At 41.5% G+C, this 19,134-nt stretch overlaps 1 protein-coding gene across 1 annotated transcript in view; it reads right to left on the bottom strand.

The window, feature by feature from the left end:
* Positions 1 to 10,982: 10,982 nt before the first annotated feature.
* The window catches only part of RSPH3 (radial spoke head 3), a 29,170-nt gene continuing 21,018 nt past the window's right edge, over positions 10,983 to 19,134 (bottom strand). The window contains exons 4-8 of the mRNA XM_049764741.1: positions 16,871 to 17,016; positions 15,513 to 15,716; positions 14,209 to 14,371; positions 12,449 to 12,535; positions 10,983 to 11,284 (exon numbers count right to left, since the gene is read on the bottom strand). Coding sequence (XP_049620698.1) covers positions 10,983 to 11,284; positions 12,449 to 12,535; positions 14,209 to 14,371; positions 15,513 to 15,716; positions 16,871 to 17,016 — 902 coding nt within the window. The remainder of the gene's footprint in view (positions 11,285 to 12,448; positions 12,536 to 14,208; positions 14,372 to 15,512; positions 15,717 to 16,870; positions 17,017 to 19,134) is intronic.

Below are 19,134 nucleotides of genomic sequence, written 5' to 3'. Positions count from 1 at the left end.
CTGCATAGTATTTCATTGTGTAATGTACCACAGTTTCTATAGCCACTCATCTATTGTCAGGTATCTGTGTTTACCATTTTTTATTTTATTTGTTTTGTTTTGGGGCCACACCCGGTGATGCTCAGGGGGTTACTCCTGGCTCTGTGCTCAGAAATTGCTCCTGGCAGGCTGGGGGAACCTATGGGATTCGAACCACCATCCTTCCTGGATTGGCTGCATGCAAGGCAAACACCCTACCATTGTTCTACCTCTCCAGCCTTGTTTTTACCTTTGACCCCTTGAAAAGACAAGCTTTATTTTCCTCATTGAGGAAAGCTCTAATACCTTACAAAGATATGCTCTGTTGGTGTCTGAAGCACCCCTTTATCTGATTCATTCAAGCTCTTTTCATTTTTTGGGGGGTAGAGACACCTGGTAATGCTCAGGGCTGATTCCTGATTCTGCACTTAGGAATCACTCTTATCAGGACTTGAGGAACCCTAGGGGATTCCAGGGATCGAACCTGGGTAGGCCATGTACAAGGCAAACTCTTCCCTACTGTACTATCTCTCTGGCACTTCCAGCGCATTTTTCTGAGAACAGCTCTGATTTTCCAGTTCTTTCCATGACTGGTGACTTAGATTGCATCCCAGTCATATGGAACTGTGGGAGACGTTTGCTTCTTTCTCTCCCAATGGCCCCTGTTTCTTGTTTCTGTCTCAGCAGACACTGGTCTCTGTAATTCAGTCGCTGACCAATCTTGGGATCCAGTAACACCCTGGCTTATCTATGGGAACCTTGAATTTACCTATGGGAATATTCAATTGCTAAACTGGGCCACAGATGAGGACCAATAAACAAATAAATAGCATTGCTTTATGTATCCAGGAAAGATTGGAAAAGAAACTCCTGTGGAAGTTAGGTCTTAGTTTCATTTTTTTCCTACAAAGCATCACATGTTCTTGTTTGTTTTTTTTTTTTGTTTTTGGGCCACACCCGGCGATGCTCAGGGGTTACTCCTGGCTGTCTGCTCAGAAATAGCTCCTGGCAGGCAAGGGGGACCATATGGGACACCGGGATTTGAACCAACCACCTTTGGTCCTGGATCGGCTGCTTGCAAGGCAAACGCTGCTGTGCTATCTCTCCGGGCCCGCATCACATGTTCTTAAGTGGACATCATTTCACTAATATTTCCAGGACTGGGGTTAAAAGCATTAACTTTATATCTATCTATCTATCTATCTATCTATCTATCTATCTATCTATCTATCTATCTATCTATATGTATTTTTTTTGGGCCACATCCATTTGATGTTCAGGGGTTACTCCTGGCTAAGCGCTCAGAAATTGGGGGGAACCATATGGGGTGCTGGGGGATCGAACTGCGGTCCTTCCTTGGCTAGCACTTGCAAGGCAGACACCTTACCTCTAGCGCCACTTCACCGGCCCCTAAAAGCATTAACTTTTTAATGAGAGCTTTATAGAGACATAATTTATGGACAATAAAACACACCTTTTAAAATGTACCGTTTAGTGGGTTTTCATAGATACACAGAATTCCACCACTATTGCTGCTATCAATTTGAGGACATTTTCATGATTTGGAAATTAATTCTGGGCCCATTAGCAGGCATCCCCCATTACCTTCTTCACAGTATCTAGCAATCATTCATTTGCTCTTTGTCTCCAGGAATTATCTGGTCTGGTCCTTTTAGATTAACTAAACAACAAGGCCCATATTCTCCAAGGATGTTCTCCCAAACACCAGAATCCCAAAGCTCAAATTCTTAAACACCCCAGATTCTCTGATTTCTGGACCTGGCCACTGGAATTTGAAGAGGGCTGGCCTGTGGATCTGTAGGTGGTATGTGGTTGCCTACAGATAGTGGGGAGTGCATTGACCATCAGCAGTGATGGTCGGTGTCAGGGTGCCGATGAACTAACTGCATCTCTCAGTGTTCTTCTTCCATGTGATCTGTCAACGTTCTGCTGGCCTCACTAACACAATCTAAGAGATAGGTCTATAGCACCCAGAACAACCACCTAAAACCGAGTGAACATTCTGCCCCAGTTTGCCTCCCCTCCATTTTGGGAGATTAATTTCGGAGATTTCAACATTGAAGATTTTGTTTTCAGGTTTTCAACCTTAGGAATTTCTGACCCCAAATAGAATGATATAGCATGTGTTTAATACCTATCTTTTTTGTTGTTGTATGATTTAAGATTCTTCCATATTTCAGCATATATTTATTCATTGATTTTTTTTAAAAATATTGTATGGTTTGGACACACTTTTGTTCATTCATTATTGTATTTAGATTGTTTCCATTTGGGGGCTTTTATGAATAATGTTGCTATGATACTCATATCCATTTTTTTGTGTGAACATGCTTTTCTTTCTCCATGAGTAGAATTACTAGAATATGAACAACCATAAAATTTTAAGAAACTGGGGCCGGAGAGATAGCATGGAGGCATGGCATTTGCCTTGCATGCAGAAGTACGGTGGTTCAAATCCCAGCATCCTATATGGTTCTTGAGCCTGCCAGGAACAATTTCTGAGCGTAGAGCTAGGAGTAAGCCCTGAGCGCTGCCAGGTGTGACCCAAAAACCAAAAAAAAAAAAAAAAAAAAAAAAAAAAAAAATTAAATTTTTTTTAAGAAACTGCTAAGTTGTTGATTTTATTTATTTTTTTGGTTTTGGGGTCAGCCTGCCATGAGCAATTTCTGAGCATAGAGCCAGGAGTAACCCCTGAGCACTGCAGGGTGTGACCCCCCCAAAAAAAACCAAAAAAGATTTTTTTTTAAAGAAACTAAGTTGTTTATTTTATTTATTTATTTATATTTTGGCTCTACACTCAGAAATCACTTCTGGCAGGCTCGGGGGACCATATGGAATGCTGGGATTCGAACCAACCATCTTTCTGCATGCAAGGCAAACGCCCTACCTCCATGCTATCTCCCTGGCCCCCTGCTAAATTATTTAAAAAGTGACCATTTCAGGATGGTGACCATGGAAGTCGGAATCTACTGAGTGTGTGTGTGTGTGTGTGTGTGTGTGTGTGTGTGTGTGTAACAACTCACCTGCCGAAATATTAAAAAATAAGTGACCATTCCATTTTATTTTCCAATCAGCAATGGATGAGCTTTCTAATTTTTCTACACTGTCACAAATTCTTGGCATTGTTTCCCATTTAAAAAAAATGGGGCTGGAGAGATAGGACTTTGGGCACAGTGTTTGCCTTGCAAGTGGCCAATCCTGTACCCCATAGAGCCCCTTGAGCAAGGCCAGGAGTGATCCTTGACTACAGAATGAGGAATACAGCTTGAGTACAGCCAAGTGTGACCTTAAAACAAAATAGGAGAAAAAAAAAAAGGCAGCTTTACTTATGGCAATGAAAAGGTGGATCATTTTTCTTTCCTTCCTGTTCTTGCATTTTCTTGAGAATCCATGACACTGAGCATTTTTTATATGCTCATATGTAAAATAAATCCCAACATTGTGAAATTACCACACAGGTGTATGGGTCTGATGCAGGTAGGGTAGTTATGAAGGGTTAATAAACGAAGCTTGTCAGGATAGAATCATGGAGTCAGTTTGCTTCTCGCCTGTGGCATCTCTGTCTGCTTGAGCCCACCAAAACCAAACTGCTCTTCCTTTATTAAACCAATACCAATTCATTATAAGGGGTAAGGTCAAGTGATCCAGATGAACTTTTAATTAATATCAAAGGGCTAGGTGAAAAGGAAAAAGGAAATTGGGGAAATGCCTTTGTTCTGGGTTAATAGTTGGGTGTCATCTTACACTCATGGATCTTTTGTTTAGGTTGTTTGGAGAAAATTCTATTGCCCAATCATTAAATTGGGCTGCCATGTTTTTGGCTGAGTTGATTGGAGTATCACTGAGTTCATAAATTTGGGAAGAAGTAACATTTTGACTATCCATAAATATAGAATGTGTTTCTGTGGTTTAGTTTTTTTATTTTGTTCATTGAGTTTTATAGTTTTCCTCATAAAGATTTTACATATTTTTTGTTAGACCTACTCTTGCTTCATTGGGAGAAGGTGCACTAATAGTAACAGTATTATATTTTTTTCATTCCAATCTACTACTTAATTGCTGGTTATTAAGGGAAGCAATTGATCTTCATATATTGATTGTATAGCCTTCAACTCTGCTATACCTCACTTAATAGTTTCAGAAACTTCACTCCCTCTTCCTTCTTCATTTTTGGGCATTACCTGGTGGTGTTCAAGAATTTTTTCTACCTGCTAGATGTCCTAACTGCTATACCATTGCTCCATCCCTACATAGTTTGACTATGATGAATATTATTGTGGGCCTCTTGATTTTATACTTCACAGAAGTCATATCTCTGCTCCAACTGATCAGGCAGCTTAAACAATTGCCCCAAAATTTCCTTTGACAAAGGCTGTTATGTTAAGACTTGAGAAAATTCCAGGTCAGGTCAAATAACAATAAGCCTGATAAGTAAAATTTCCCAAGGAACAGATAGGTCAAAATAATTTGAATTCTGGAGGGTGGAAGTGGGATTTCGGGGCGGAAAATCTCAGCCCGTTTTTAATCTCCAGGGGCTATGAGGCCATAGTTTTTCTGTCACTTGTGGCTGTAAGTCTGTTTTTTTTTTTTTTTTAATTTTTGATTTTTGGGCCACACCCGGCATTGCTGAGGGGTTACTCCTGGCTGTCTGCTCAGAAATAGCTCCTGGCAGGCACGGGGGACCATATGGGACACCGGGATTCAAACCAACCACCTTTGGTCCTGGATCGGCTGCTTGCAAGTCAAACACCACTGTGCTATCTCTCCGGGCCCTGTTTTTTGTTTTTTGTTTTGCTATCACAGAGCTGAGAAGAATGAGTTTAGAACAGAGCAGTTTAAATATCAAAGACCTTATTGTTTTTACTCAGATTCAGGTATTATATATATTAAAAAATCGTTACAAATTTATTATTATTATTATTATTATTTTATTTTTTTTTTTTTGGTTTTTGGGCCACACCCGGCGGCCCTCAGAGGTTACTCCTGGCTCTCTGATCAGAAATCACTCCTGGCAGGCACAGGGGACCATATGGGATGCTGGGATTTAAACCACCATTGGTCCTGGGTCTGCCTCTTGCAAGGCAAACACCCTACCACTATGCTATCTCTCTCTGATCAATTTTCAGAGTTTTGAAAAGTTTGGAATTTTTTTTTTACTTGCTTGTTTTTTTGGAGGACAATTTTTTTTTTTTTATAGGCATGAGGATGTCACCATTCCAGAAATGCTTCTCCTATAAATGCTCACTTCTATACCAAGATGAAGAGTTGAGGGCTGGTGAGGACTTGTTGTGGAGCTGTTTCCTGCTTAGCTGTCTTTTCTCTCATGGATGCTAGTCTCTTGTACAGGTTACACTCTCTTGTACAGTTCCCAGACCAGCTCCTCTTGTTAATATACCACTAGGACCCTGTGAGGTTAATCATCAAATTGCTGAATTGTTAACACAGCAATAGAGTTTGGATGCTTTACTGCAAAGCATGTGGACTTTGTGACACTGGTTTCTTGTTTTGAATTCTGCAAAGTAAGTTCTTCATGTTTTTGACATGAGAGGAAGCATAGAAGAAAGACAGCTTGGGGGTGTCTACACTCCAGGAGAGGTTCATCCTACATCCTTGCTGAGTCCTTGCATCCTTTCCTACCAATTCACACCCAATTCTGGGACATAGGCTTTAAGATAACAACAATCAAATAGGAGTTTAAGGTGACAGCAACTGCTGTGAAGAGTAAGACTGCTGTGAAACTATGTCATCAGAAGAATAATTGGAATGAGTGACGTTCCATGGAAAAAATAAAATGGATGAAAAAGGACAAAATTCTGGAATGTAACAAGGCTGATGTGGTAATAGACTTGTGGTGCATCTTCAAACTGGGAGGGGCTAAAGGATTCACATCCTGTGGCATGATTATCAACAAAAAGCTGAAGGCATAAATGGGAAAGATTTGCTCAAGTATTGTAGTTTACAATAATGTTAGCATTAAGATATTGACATATATAGTAATAAAAATATAAAATGTAAAATATTTTACACAGGTAAAGGAATATACAATATAAAAGGTATAAGGTATATACCTTATATTGAGGTATATATATCTATCATTCCCACCAATGTGCCCAATGTCCTAGTGCCATGCCCTTTCTAATTCATCCCTTATTCTCCCCTTGACCCTATTGGCATTCTCTTTTCTGTACTCCAGGATCAATGGCTTGTCAACATTTGATAGTATCTGTTCCTTTGTTTTACTGCTCTATCTGTCACAAATAAGTGAAATAGACCAGTATTTGTCCTCTTTCTGATCAATTTTGGTTTACATGACACTGCCCATTTCCATCCAAATTGTAGCAAAAGACATGATTGCATCTTTTCTTTTATAAAATTAATTTACCATGAATTACAAAGTTATGCACGATCGGGTTTCAGGAATACAGAATACAATGTTTTAACACCTACCCCAGGACCAGTGTCCACTTCCCTCCACAAATACCTCTTCTTACCTCCCTCACCCCTTTCCCTACTCTCTTTTCTTCCCACACACTTGCCTGCCTCTATGAGAGGCTCTTTAAAAAAAACAACTTGACACTGGTTTATAGTCCTGGTGCTGATAGGGTTTCATGCACAGCACTTTTCCACCTTTTAGGCTCCTCTTCCTCCCACTTGAACACTTCCTCCCCCATTGTTTTTGTGTTCCCATCCTTGTCTGATCCTCTATCCTCTCCAAAGGGGACTGCTCCCTTCTGAAGACTAGTCCTCATGTTCTTTGTTTATGTTGTCTTGGGGCATTTATTACCCACCATTATGATTCTTTCTACCCAACATATCAGGGAGACCAACTGTGTTGGTCTTACTCCCTCTGACTAAGTTTACTCAGCATGATATTCTCCATATCAACACATGTGGCAGAAAGTTGCATGATTTCATTTTTTTTTTTTTTGGTTTATGGGTCACACCTGGTGACGCTTTGGGTTACTCCTGGCTATGCGCTCAGAAATCACTCCTGGCTTGGAGGACCATGTGGGACACCGGGATCGAACCGTGGTTCGTCCTAGGCTAGTGTGGGCAAGGCAGATGCCTTACCACTTGTGCCACTTCTCCGGCCCCGATTTCATCTTTTTTATTTTTATGGCTGTATAGAATCACATAAAATTTATATGTATAATATATATATATATATATATATATATAATTTGGGATAGAATTTATGTATGCTATAGTTTTTTTCCATATTTATTTGCTATTGGATATTTGGGTTGTTTTACTATCCTGGCTATTATACTAAGCACTATATTAAACAAATATGTGTATCTATCTTTTTGTATTATTAATTGGGACAGATTTTCAATCAATATAAAATAAATTTCTAATAATGATATCTGCATAGAACCTAGTAGTCGGTTCAGCATTTATCTATCAGTCAGGGTCTGGGGAGATATAATTAAGACAGACAAAATTGCTATCCTAAGGCAGCTCTCTGAACAAAAATACTTTAATGTGGCTTAACAGGGGCTACAGTGATAGCACAAAGGGCAAGTCACTTGCCTTGAATGTAGCTGACCAGGGTTCAATCCCCAGCATCTGATATGGCCCTCTATGTCTAATAGGAGAGGTTCCTGAATGAAGAAGAGCCAAGAGTAACCCCTGAGCATAGCTGGGTGTGATCCAAAACAAAACTTTAAAAATAAAATGGCTAAACAAAGATTTAAATGAACTCTTATTAATTCTGAATTGGAAAGTAGTTTGGAACAAGGAACAGTGGAGTTCATTCTAAAACTAAAATTTTCTGGCTGATGCCAGAAAATACTAGCTGAAGTTCCCTGAACCTTTCTCCCACCGCCCCCAAGTTCAAAGGTATTTTTAGGGCAAGATTCAACATTCCACGAGAGTGAGGAGACTCCAAGGACACTTATTTACAAGAGTTTACTTTTGAACTCTCTTTGGTCATTAAGTTATGGACAGCAGGAGGAAGTTAACTTGTCTTGGGATTTGCTGACCCCAGGTGGTCAATGCGGATATCAACATCATCTGAAAGTTGGCAAAACAAAACATAATAATCACCAATAAAAATGTTTAATATTTATGGGGACAGAGCGATAGTACAGCGGGTCTGGCACTTCCCTTGCATGTGCCCCGTGCGAGTTCAATCCCATATGACATCCCATGAACCTGCCAGGAGTAATCCCTGAGCATCGCCTGGAGTGGCCCCCAAACAAAATAAACAAAAGTTTAATATTTATAAATGCATAAATGTATATTTATAATTGTATAATAGCCAATTATTAGTGTTATATTTTAAAAATAGATTAAAAAAATTTTAAATAAAATCTTGATTTTATTCCCACACAGCTATATTCAATTATTGTAACTTTATTTTTTATTTTTTTACTGGCCTCAATTATTGTAACTTTTAATTTGTATATTTCAGTACTGATATATTTTGTGGTTGATAAAACAGAAAAAATATCCTGAAATTCGATTTTTTTTGGGGGGTTCAGGGGTTATTCTTAGCTCTGTGCTCAGAAATTGCTTCTGTTAGGCTTGGGGGGGGGGCGGAAACCATATGGGATTCTGGGAATCGAACCACCATCTGTCCTGGATCAGCCTCATGCAGGGTAAATACCCTACCACTGTGCTATCTCTCTGGGCCCCAGGGGCGGGCTATTTTAAATAAAGAATAAAAGAGGCTGCAGGGGTGGGGATGGGGAGGCAAAGGAAGAGCAGAAAAATAACGAGAGGAAAAGCAGCAAAAGAGCTGCTTGAAAAAGAAAGCTTAGCAGAGGAGCAGCAGAGAGCTCATTAGGAGAAGAGATGAGTTAGGCAGACATGGCACAGAGGCTGCACATGGCAGAGATAATGCCATGAATAAAAGCAAGCTGACTTGATGAAACTTTAACTGCTTGTGAATTTTTTCTCTGACATTATCCTGCATCATCAGACCCATCTGCCTGAGAGGTTAGAAACATGGTGCCTAAGGTGGCCTCATCCAACACACGGACTTTATATTTTAATCAAAAATGCCCAACTTGAGGGGCTGGAGAGATAGCATGGAGATAAGGCATTTGCCTTGCATGCAGAAGGTCGGTGGTTAGAATCCCAGCATCCCATATGGTCCCCTGAGCCTGACAGGAGTGATTTCTTTCTAATTTTTTTTTTTTTTTGGTCACACCAGGCAGTGCTCAGGGGTCACTCCTGGCTCTATGCTCAGAAATCGCTCCTAGCGGACTTGGGGGACCATATTGAATGCCGGGATTTGAACCACCGATCTTTTGCATGGAAGGCAAACGCCTTACCTCCATGCTATCTCTCCGGCCCAGGAGTAATTTCTGAGCATAGAGCCAGGAGTAACCCCCGAGCGCAGCCGGGGGTGACTACCCCCCAAAAAATGCCCCACTTGAATATTCTTGGGGGGCTTTGACTGAGAAAAAATTGGGTGTGGAGCAATGCTAGGAATGGGTGCTGACTGTGTGGAACTAAAACCCACATTAGGGCCTTTTCCAAATACTTTGTGCTAATTGGAGATGATTGGTTCTGTCTACAGAAAAATAAATTAAAATTTTTCTGTTACTTACCTGTTAACAAAAAGAAAAATACAGAGCATATCAGGTTTTCTATAGTAAGTAAAGTTATGAAAAATAAGATGCTTTAGGAAAATAAACATAGCTGATGTGGTTAACAGCTTATGAAAACACCTTCACTAAGACAGAGGTAAGTGGAGGGTTACAGAGTGACTAGGGTTCCAAGATTGTGACAGGGAGCTAGGACATGTGAGGTCCCACTTCTCCTCTGCCTGCACTGACTTTAGAAAGTACTTTCCCCTCATGCAGATCCTCCATACTCCCACTTGCTTGTAAAATCAAATTAAGTGCTGTTAAATTAGTTCTAACTTAAAGGGGGAACTACTGTATGCCCTAAGTAAGGACTTGGACTGGGCCCCCGGATAGGGTCGCTTCTAATCACTCTTTTGCCCTTCTCTGATGATGTCCCAGCCATAAGAACAACAGTATGCAACGATGTTAGCGATCGCACCCACTTTTCTGGCAGCAGGAAAACTCCAGCTAAGCATGAGCATTTCTCTGACACCCATTTCATGACTCCTTAGGTTTTGTTAGCTGGTAAAGCTAAAACAAAGGGAATGAGAACAGGCAAAGCCAAAGCAGATTGGAAGACTGTTAAGCAATCTATCATTTGAAAAGCTGCTTATCATGACAAAAAATACCATTGCCATATGGTGCCCAAATCAACTGCATTGTGATGCTCCATCAAAACCCTCAGGTGCTTGAAACATTCTTCCTAAACTTAAGAAGTTTACATTCAGGGCCTGAGAGATACTGAGAGACAGCACAGCAGTAGGGCGTTTGCCTTGCACACGGCCGACCTGGGAGGGACCCGGTTCAATTCCCGGCACCCCATATGGTCCCCAGCCTGCCAGGGCGAAGTCTGAGTGCAGAGCCAAGAGTAACTCCTGAGCCCTGCTGGATGTGGCCCCCCAGATCAATCAATTAATAAATCAATAAATAAAGTTTTTTTTTTAAAGAAGCTTACATTTCCACCCAAAATGTTTTCCCCCAGAGAATACTTTCCTTTAAGCTTTCTTACAGTCAGTGTTCAAGTCTCTCAATTGTTTCTCTTTCTTTCCAGGAGGAAGCAAGGATGGTTCTTGTCTTTCTCTAAGTTTAGTTTGGTGTCTACAAACAAACAAGAACTGGCCAGGTTGATAGAGGGGTGATGGGACCTTGTAATTATACCTCATGCTTGCCAGTGAACCACACTCTGATATTCCATGATTACTCAAAGGCTTTCAATTTCTTCTGAAAGTCGTTTTAATCATTTCAACATATATAATTTGCAGAGCTCATAAGACAACAAATCATGGGTCAGATGCACCCTAATTCCCATGATTACCTGATTGACTATGGGCTGCTGGCTTCCTCCACTGTCCCAGGCAGCTCTCCCTAGAGGTTTTCTCTCTCTGTCGGGTCTTCCAAAGCTTCATCCATGAAGTTCATCTCCTGGGACCCCGTTTCCCAGAAACTTCTCGGATAAGGATTTCTCTGCAAGTGGTCTGTGCCCAGGAAGGTTGGCGTTGGTGACATTTGTGGTGGTATCCCTGTCTGCTCTGGAATATCAAAGCCCAGTTGGGTGTTGATCATGGATGGCGGCCTGCTGGAGCTCGGGTCAGGCCTGACAAAGGGTAACTTGTTCTCTTTCCACTCGAACATAGCCAGTCTCCTCTCCACCACCTCGCGGATGAGCACTGTGGATCAAAGGCACCAGGGTCACCATCTGTTACCACGGCTTTCCTGACAACTCAGCCATCCTCAAGCCTCTTCTCCACCATTCCCTCCCTTTTGGCCTATGATGTTAAGCACTTGGCTGCAAGCCCACCCAATGCACTGATTATAAATGAGCTTCAATGCCCATTTTCATAGAGCATTATTTATAAAGCAATGACAGAAGAATGACCTCAATTTGGTCTGTAATGACCAAACTGGAGAAAACAAGTAACTTTTTTTTTCTTTGCCTTTTGGGCTACACCCAGTGATGCTCAGGAGTTACTCCTGGCCATGCACTCAGAAATTGCTCCTGGCTTGGGGGACCATATGGGATGCTGGGGGATTGAACCAGGGTCTGTCCCAGGTCAGCCATGTGCAAGGCAAATAAATGCTCTACCACTCTGCCACTGCTCTGGCCCTATGTCTCTTTTTTATTTAAAAAATAGACTCTGGGGGCCGGGCGGTGGCGCTAAAGGTAAGGTGCCTGCCTTGCCTGCGCTAGCCTTGGACGGACCGCGGTTCGATCCCCCGGTGTCCCATATGGTCCCCCAAGCCAGGAGCAACTTCTGAGCACATAGCCAGGAGCAACTCCTGAGCGTTACCGGGTGTGGCCCAAAAACCAAAAAAAAAAAAAAAAATAGACTCTGAGGGGCTGGAGGAGTGTCACAAGTGGTAAGGCATCTGCCTTGCCTGTGCTAGCCTAGGATGGACCACAGTTCGATCCCCTGGCGTCCCATATAGTCCCCCAAGCTAGGAGCAATTTCTGAGTGTATAGCCAGGAGTAACCCCTGAATGTCATCAGGTATGGCCCCAAAACAAAACAAAACAAAACAAAAAGTCTCTGAATACCTGGGATATACAAGAAAGAAAAGGATTAAAACAAAAAATAAGCAACATTCTTCTATTTATTCTTTGTATTAAAAAAAAAGCCCAGCTATGTTGTTTTTTTTTTCACCCCACCCCTTGTGTGCTCAGGGTTTACTGCTGGCTTTCTGTGCTCAGGAATAATTTCTGGCAGTCTTGAGAGACTAGTTGAGGTGCAGGGATTGAATCTGGGTCAGCAGCATGTAAGGCAAGTGCTCTACCCACTGTACTTATTTTCTGGCATCCCTAGTTCTGAATTTTAAATGGAATGAAATCCTTACTGTCCACCACGGTCCTTCCCACTATCTGATGCTCCATTGTCTTGTCCACTTCATGCATCAACCAAGGCAGGAAGCCCAGTTCAATATCTGGAAGAAAGTGAATCTTGTTTAGGTGGTTTTGCTAAGTCCTTCTCTCCCCCACTTACCAATGTGCTCCTCTCAGCACAATATGCAAGTCTCAAAGCGTTGCTCTGGCCCAATGATTTCTATATCCCGTGCTCCAATTCCTTTGGATTGCAGTCAGAGCGATCATATTTTCAAAACCACAAGGCCCTTTTTTGAGTCAAATCTCACAGGACCAAGTTTACAGGTGCAATCTAAGATAGATCAAGGTGGAGGGGCCGGGGAGTGTGGAAGGATGTGGATCAGGGAGCAGAACTTGAACCCAAAGACTGTGAATCTAGAACTAAGAGATGCTGGTGAGAGTACCCAGGGTGGTAGTGTGGGGTCAAAGTTGATCCAGAGAGAAACTAGCTGTTTTGAATAATAATTAAGCCATTCAATCTGAAATTCAATCTGTAGACTGTAAGTCCCTCACAATTTGTATTTTAATGCTTGAGAATGGCATCTGAGTACAAATTTTCAAAGGGGGTGATAAAGGATTATTATAGACTATACTACTTACTGCTGTAGTTTAATTTGAAGCATGAATCTCATTGGAAAGATTTTAAATATCTATCTGGAACTGAATTTTTCAGCAGTTCATGATAGGCAAAAAGGCTGCTGGCCTGTGTGACTAACAACAGGAACCTGTGGGAGCCCAGATGGGATACAGGCAGTGTGTGAGGGACACCAACCTGGAGCTAGACTCCTGGGTGGTCTGGTTCAAGGCCAGCCTAGTGCTTCCCTTAATTCATCTACTTCTAAAAGTAGGAATCATTCTGCTTCATCTACCTCACAGGGTTATGGGGAGAGCCACACGGTATTAGGCCTGCAAAGACTACATCAATGGGGAAGTACAGTATAAATGTGGACAAAACAATTAATAACCTGACTGGTGACCTGGATTGGACTGGATAGGTAGTCAGTATAATGAATATTCCTAACATTTACTCCAAATACTGGAAGCTATGTGAAATAAGATCTGTGAAAGTGTAGTGTTAATTCAAAATGCTTTTTATAGAGGGAGGGTATAGTTTTGTGTTTCCTGGAATACTAGCTCTAGAGAACCCTCTTTGGGGGAGGAGTTTTGGGAACCCAAAAGGCAGAGAATACAGCTCCTTTTTATTACTCTGTCTTATCTATGACCCTTTGATTAAATATCCCTTGCCTGGAACTGTGGGCCCTTAGGTAAAGATATAGCAGTTCTTCACAGCTGTCCCTCAGGGAGTTAGTTGGAACAGGAAGTAAACCTCTCAGAGGGGGAAGAGACATCCCTTCAGACTCAGCGCTTTCTTCCTCACAGTTTCACAGACATGAGGAGCTTCAGGGTCAAACTAACCCTCATTCACCACATGAGGAAGCGGAAAGCCTCACACTAGGTAAAGATGAAGCCAGTTGCCTCAAGAGTGTAGTACTGAGTCTGGATTTCTCTCTCTTCCCAGTGTTGCTTCTCAGCGAGATAAATTAACACCCTGAAGTCAAGAGCATTGTCGGACACCACTCAAAGAGGTGCTGCCACCTTCATCAAACTTCACCTGACCTTTAAAAGTAGGAGGCATATAGAGTCCAGTTCATAGTTAAATCGGGAGTGAGACAATGACGAACCACGAAGAGGAAGCATCCAGAAATCAGGGCAAACCCAACAAACCATCACAAACCTCTTTCAATGGGATCATAGAAGTAGCCGCCTTCGCGGAGGCTGTCGAAGACAGAAGGGATGAGGTCGGCCAGGTAGCGCTTGGCAAAGGCCCGGGCAGCAATCTTCTGTGATGTCTCATTCTGCTTGCTGACAATCTGCCACTGCTGTTGCTTCCGTCGTTCCTGAGGAGAGCAGGGCCGCTATGTTCAGGCTGGGCCACACCTGCCATAGACGGACTGGACTGGGCTCTTCATGTACAAGCCCAGCAACCATTTGAACCCTATTTGGACCTCTCAACTCAAGATTCATAATTTTCTTGAATTCTAACAGCTGGTAGGTACTGAATTCAGAAAAGAGATGGTACTTTCGGTTCAAATTATCTCTGGTTCCGGAGCGGTGGCGCAAGGGTGTAAGACGTGTCTGTTTGCGCACTAGCCTAGGATGGACCTGGGTTCGATTCCCGGGCTTCCCATAGGGTCCCCCAAAGCCAGGAGCGATTCCTGAGCGCGTAGCCAGGAGTAACCCCTGAGAGTCAAGGGTGTGGCCCGCCAAAACAAACAAACAAATTATCTCAAGCTCCATTTTAAAGGAAGGTAATGCTGCCCCCCACCCCCCACTGTATCATGCCTCCCTGAGAATATTTATTTATTTACTTCTTTTACAAAATAATGGCGTGTGGCAAAAGAAATGGGACCTGGTGAAGGCTCAGATAATGGCTAGTCTTTTTTTCAGCAATACTTTTTGTTTAAATTCAGGTGTTAATATGTTTTTTTTTTAAGCCATAATCTATGAGCACAGAGCTGGGATTAAGCCCAGAGCACTGCCAAGTGTGCCAAAAACAAACAAAAAAGTTCTAAAGCCTATAATCTAAGAGATAGAATATAAAGAACTAGTGAGTGGTTCTGATGTGTCCTGAATGGTATAGACACATAAGGAGTTGGCACAGTTGAAAGACCCAGACTTTTAGAAGATCTGGACTCTCAGCCCCAGGTGACAACCTATCCTACTTGTTCCTTTGATATTTCTGCCAGTTAGATGGGAGGTGTGGATATATTTCTTTAGAGCTCCATCAGTTAGTACAAAGTTCATTCAAAAGATTCTATATGGAACTTCTGGGGAAAATCTATTTAGAGACAGGAAAACTGTCTCTAAATAAAACTGTCGCTGAGCTCCAAAGTGGATAATTTACATAAGAGCAAAGTCCCAAGCAATAAATACCAGAGGTCTTTCCAGGTGAGTTCTATAGTCTCAGCTCCCTCCCTATGGTGTGTAGCTGTGAACATCATCTGAGAAATAGGCCACAGAATAGAGAGAATTCTATACCTTTTCCTCCCGGTGCCGTCTCTCTTGCTCTTCAAGCCGTTGCACCTCAGCAAGTTCTGTGTTGCGCAGCTCTTCATAGGAATACTGGCTGGCCCGCAGGGTGGCCAACTCCTCCTCTTCCATTACTTCCAGAAGAGCCTGCTCAATGGTCTTTCCCACCAGAACCTCCAGCATTGGTTTGACTTCAATATCAAAGTCAAAGAGCTTCAATACACAAAGCAAATTGAAAACATAAATGCTATACCAATTGCTCATAGGAACATTACTCAAGAGAACAATGAGGTACTTCTGTGTTGATATCTTTTTGTTTACCCTCCAAACAGTTCTCAAAAGAGCCCTGTGTGGCACAGAGAAAATCTGACTTTACGTAAAGAGTGAATCAGAACTATAAAGAGAATTATACGGTCATCAAAATGATTCCTCACACTCAGTAATTTTAAGATCACATCTGGAATCCCAGGGAAGTAACTCCCAGGTCTTTCATCTTCTCTACCTTTCCTGCTTGATTTTTACTGGAAGTTTCTCATAACAGATTGAAGAACTAAGGAACAAAAATAATATTTTTGTGAATTATTTCTAGAATTTAGAGATATAGATGCTTTTCTCAGTAGCTTATGAAACTAAACTTATCTTTCCTTCCACTGATAGTTTTTAGCTCCCTCAAGCCTTAAATCCCATTTAAATCATGTCCATAAGCACTAAGCACTGACATCTTCAATTTCACAAGTGAGTCTAGTTGTATGTTTCACACTAGGCTGTAATGCATTATTTTAAGACTTTTTCCCCCTAACATAGATACCTTCACAATATTTCATCATCTACAAAGAACTAAAGCAAAATTGTTTATAGTATTATTTTCCTTTTTGACACAGAATATACCTTATAATCACATATTTGCAAGATGCAAAACACAAAATAAAATTTAAACATTCTAAAAATACCTCTAATGATTTTCATCTCTTATCAGCAGAAGAAAACCAGAATATGGTATTTTAAAAACATTTCTTAGGGCCCGGAGAGATAGCACAGTGGCGTTTGCCTTGCAAGCAGCCGATCCAGGACCAAAGGTGGTTGGTTCGAATCCCGGTGTCCCATATGGTCCCCCATGCCTGCCCAGGAGCTATTTCTGAGCAGACAGCCAGGAGTAACCCCTGAGCACTGCCGGGTGTGGCCCCAAAACCAAAAACAAACAAACAAACAAACAAAAACATTTCTTAGAAGTTCAGGATACAAATTTAAGTTTAGGAAGAAATTTAGTAAGACTTTCTGACTGTGAAGTGATTTATACTCAAACTAACCACTTAACACTAAACTTACCAATCAAGAAGATAGAGAGAAGTTCAAATAACATAATATACCTCTCCTTCTAGTATCTGGGTGGCAACATCTTTGCCAGTTTTGGCTGGAATGAAGAGTGGAGTTGGTGGTCTGTCCAGAAATGCATCTGTTTGACACTCCATATCAATTTCTATAATACGATCAGCAATTTCTTCAAGGTATAGTTCTATAAGAATACCACATACAGTGAGTTTAAAATTCCAGTCTATTTCAAGTATATTTGTGTGTGTAAAACTTCCCTTCCTTCAAAATAGAATAAACTAGATCAGAAAATGCTTCTTAGAATTACAGTGATCCAGTGTAGAGTATTCATATTATTAAGTGATTTTTTTTATAATTTGGAAGATCAAAGAGTCATATAGTCTAGCACATTAATTGACTTGAGAGAGTACTGAGTTTTATATCTTTTTTGGGGGGGGAGTGGTCACATCTGGCAGTGCTCAGGGGTTACTTCTGGCTCTACACTCAGAAATCGCTCCTGGCAGGCTCGGGGGACCATATGGGATGCCGAGATTTGAACCACTGTCCTTCTGCATGCAAGGCAAATGCCTTGGATGCTATCTCTCCGGCCCTAGAGTTATATCATAAGAGGAATCTAAAGAAGGACATGAACTCAGAAAGACAAGATACAAAGTATAACAGGATGGAAAGCTAATAATCTTTTAAGGGTCCTAAGGCAATAAGCATATAAATGTTTGAAAACTAGATATTTAAAATAATGATATACTAATGAAATAATAATGATATAAAATAATGCCATATTGCCATTAAATACTCCTTATAGACTAAAGTCAGGTATTGAGCATCAGACCTAAAGAAATTAGATTCTCCTTGGACCTCAGTTATCTATAAGAAGGATCATAATTATCCATTATAGAGGGTATTTGTGACAGTAACGGAGATGCATAAGTAAAGGTAAAGGACCTGATGTATACTCTCACCTATGGAAAATATTCAACCAGTGACTTGTACTGTTTAACTCTCTGTTGGCAGAAATCAGTGCTAAATTGAACTCTCACAACATGACTTGTATTATTAAACACAAACTCATTCTACATGTGGCCTCCAGGAAGGAGAAATAAAAAGTGGATGATTCTCCTCATGCTCTTACTACCCAAAAATTACTCTGAGTAATCTACTTGACATCAGCAGAGTTAAAGGGTATCCTTTTTTTTTTTTTTTTGGTTTTTGGGCCACACCCGGTTGACGCTCAGGGGTTACTCCTGGCTATGTGCTCAGAAATCGCCCCTGGCTTGGGGGGGACCATATGGGACACCGGGGGATCGAACCACGGTCCTTCCTTGGCTAGCGCTTGCAAGGCAGACACCTTACCTCCAGCGCCACCTACCCGGCCCCTAAAGGGTATCCTTGAGTGATGCCACTGTAGAAAACACTGAGCATAATCTGAGTATGAAGATTTTAGTGAGCACTATAGGCCAGGTATTTCTCTTTAAATGGAACCATTAGATAAGGAGGGAAAGCCTGATAGGCCGAAAGGATATCTGTGTTACCCAAGGAATAAGCAAAGAGAAGGCAGGAATGGCCACAGGAGAAGAGAAGGTGGACTTGGTCTGATTAGGTTGACTTTCTGAAGACAAACAGAATGCCCCAGTGAGAATTAACCCACACATTGTATTTCCAACCCCAGGCAAGTCAGTCTCAAGCAGAGTAGCCATGTGAATTAATAAACCAAGTCAATCATGAGAGAGAAAAACATGGAGTTGGATGGCTTCTAGCCTCATGGTCTTCAGCCTGCCAAACCAAAACCTCTCTTTATTCACTAGTTCAAATCCAACCAGGAGGGAGTGAGTCAAGTGAGAGAACAAAGTACCTCTCAAGCTAATCTAGTTTAGGTAGACTTTTACATGTCAAAGGATGGGTAAAAAGGAAAGAGGAAACTGGTAATGCTTTTGTTTTGGGTAAAGTTAAGGTATTCCAACACCCCAGTAAAAATATACCACTCACTTCCTGTGTAAACCCAACTGTTTTTCTTTCATGTTGAGAGCTGAAAAGTCAAAGTGGGAATTCATCCCAGCTTGAGAATAGAGTATCTAAAAAAATGTTAAGAGAATTTGGTCATCCAATACTTCATGTTGTTTGGGGCCATCACTGATGATGATAAGGGGCTAATCCTAGCCTTGGGTTTTGGTATTTCTCCTGGCAGTGCTCAGGGGCTTCCAGCATGCGAAGTCTGGTCACTAGTCCTATGAGCTGTGTCCCGACCCCATACAATTCCTTTTTGTTTGTTAGCTTGTTTTTTTGGTTTGGGGCCACACTTGGAGAT

This window comes from Suncus etruscus, chromosome 18 (assembly GCF_024139225.1).
Source record: "Suncus etruscus isolate mSunEtr1 chromosome 18, mSunEtr1.pri.cur, whole genome shotgun sequence".
In the NCBI taxonomy this organism is placed as follows: domain Eukaryota; kingdom Metazoa; phylum Chordata; class Mammalia; order Eulipotyphla; family Soricidae; genus Suncus; species Suncus etruscus.
This window is presented reverse-complemented; position numbering and strand designations above follow the sequence as displayed.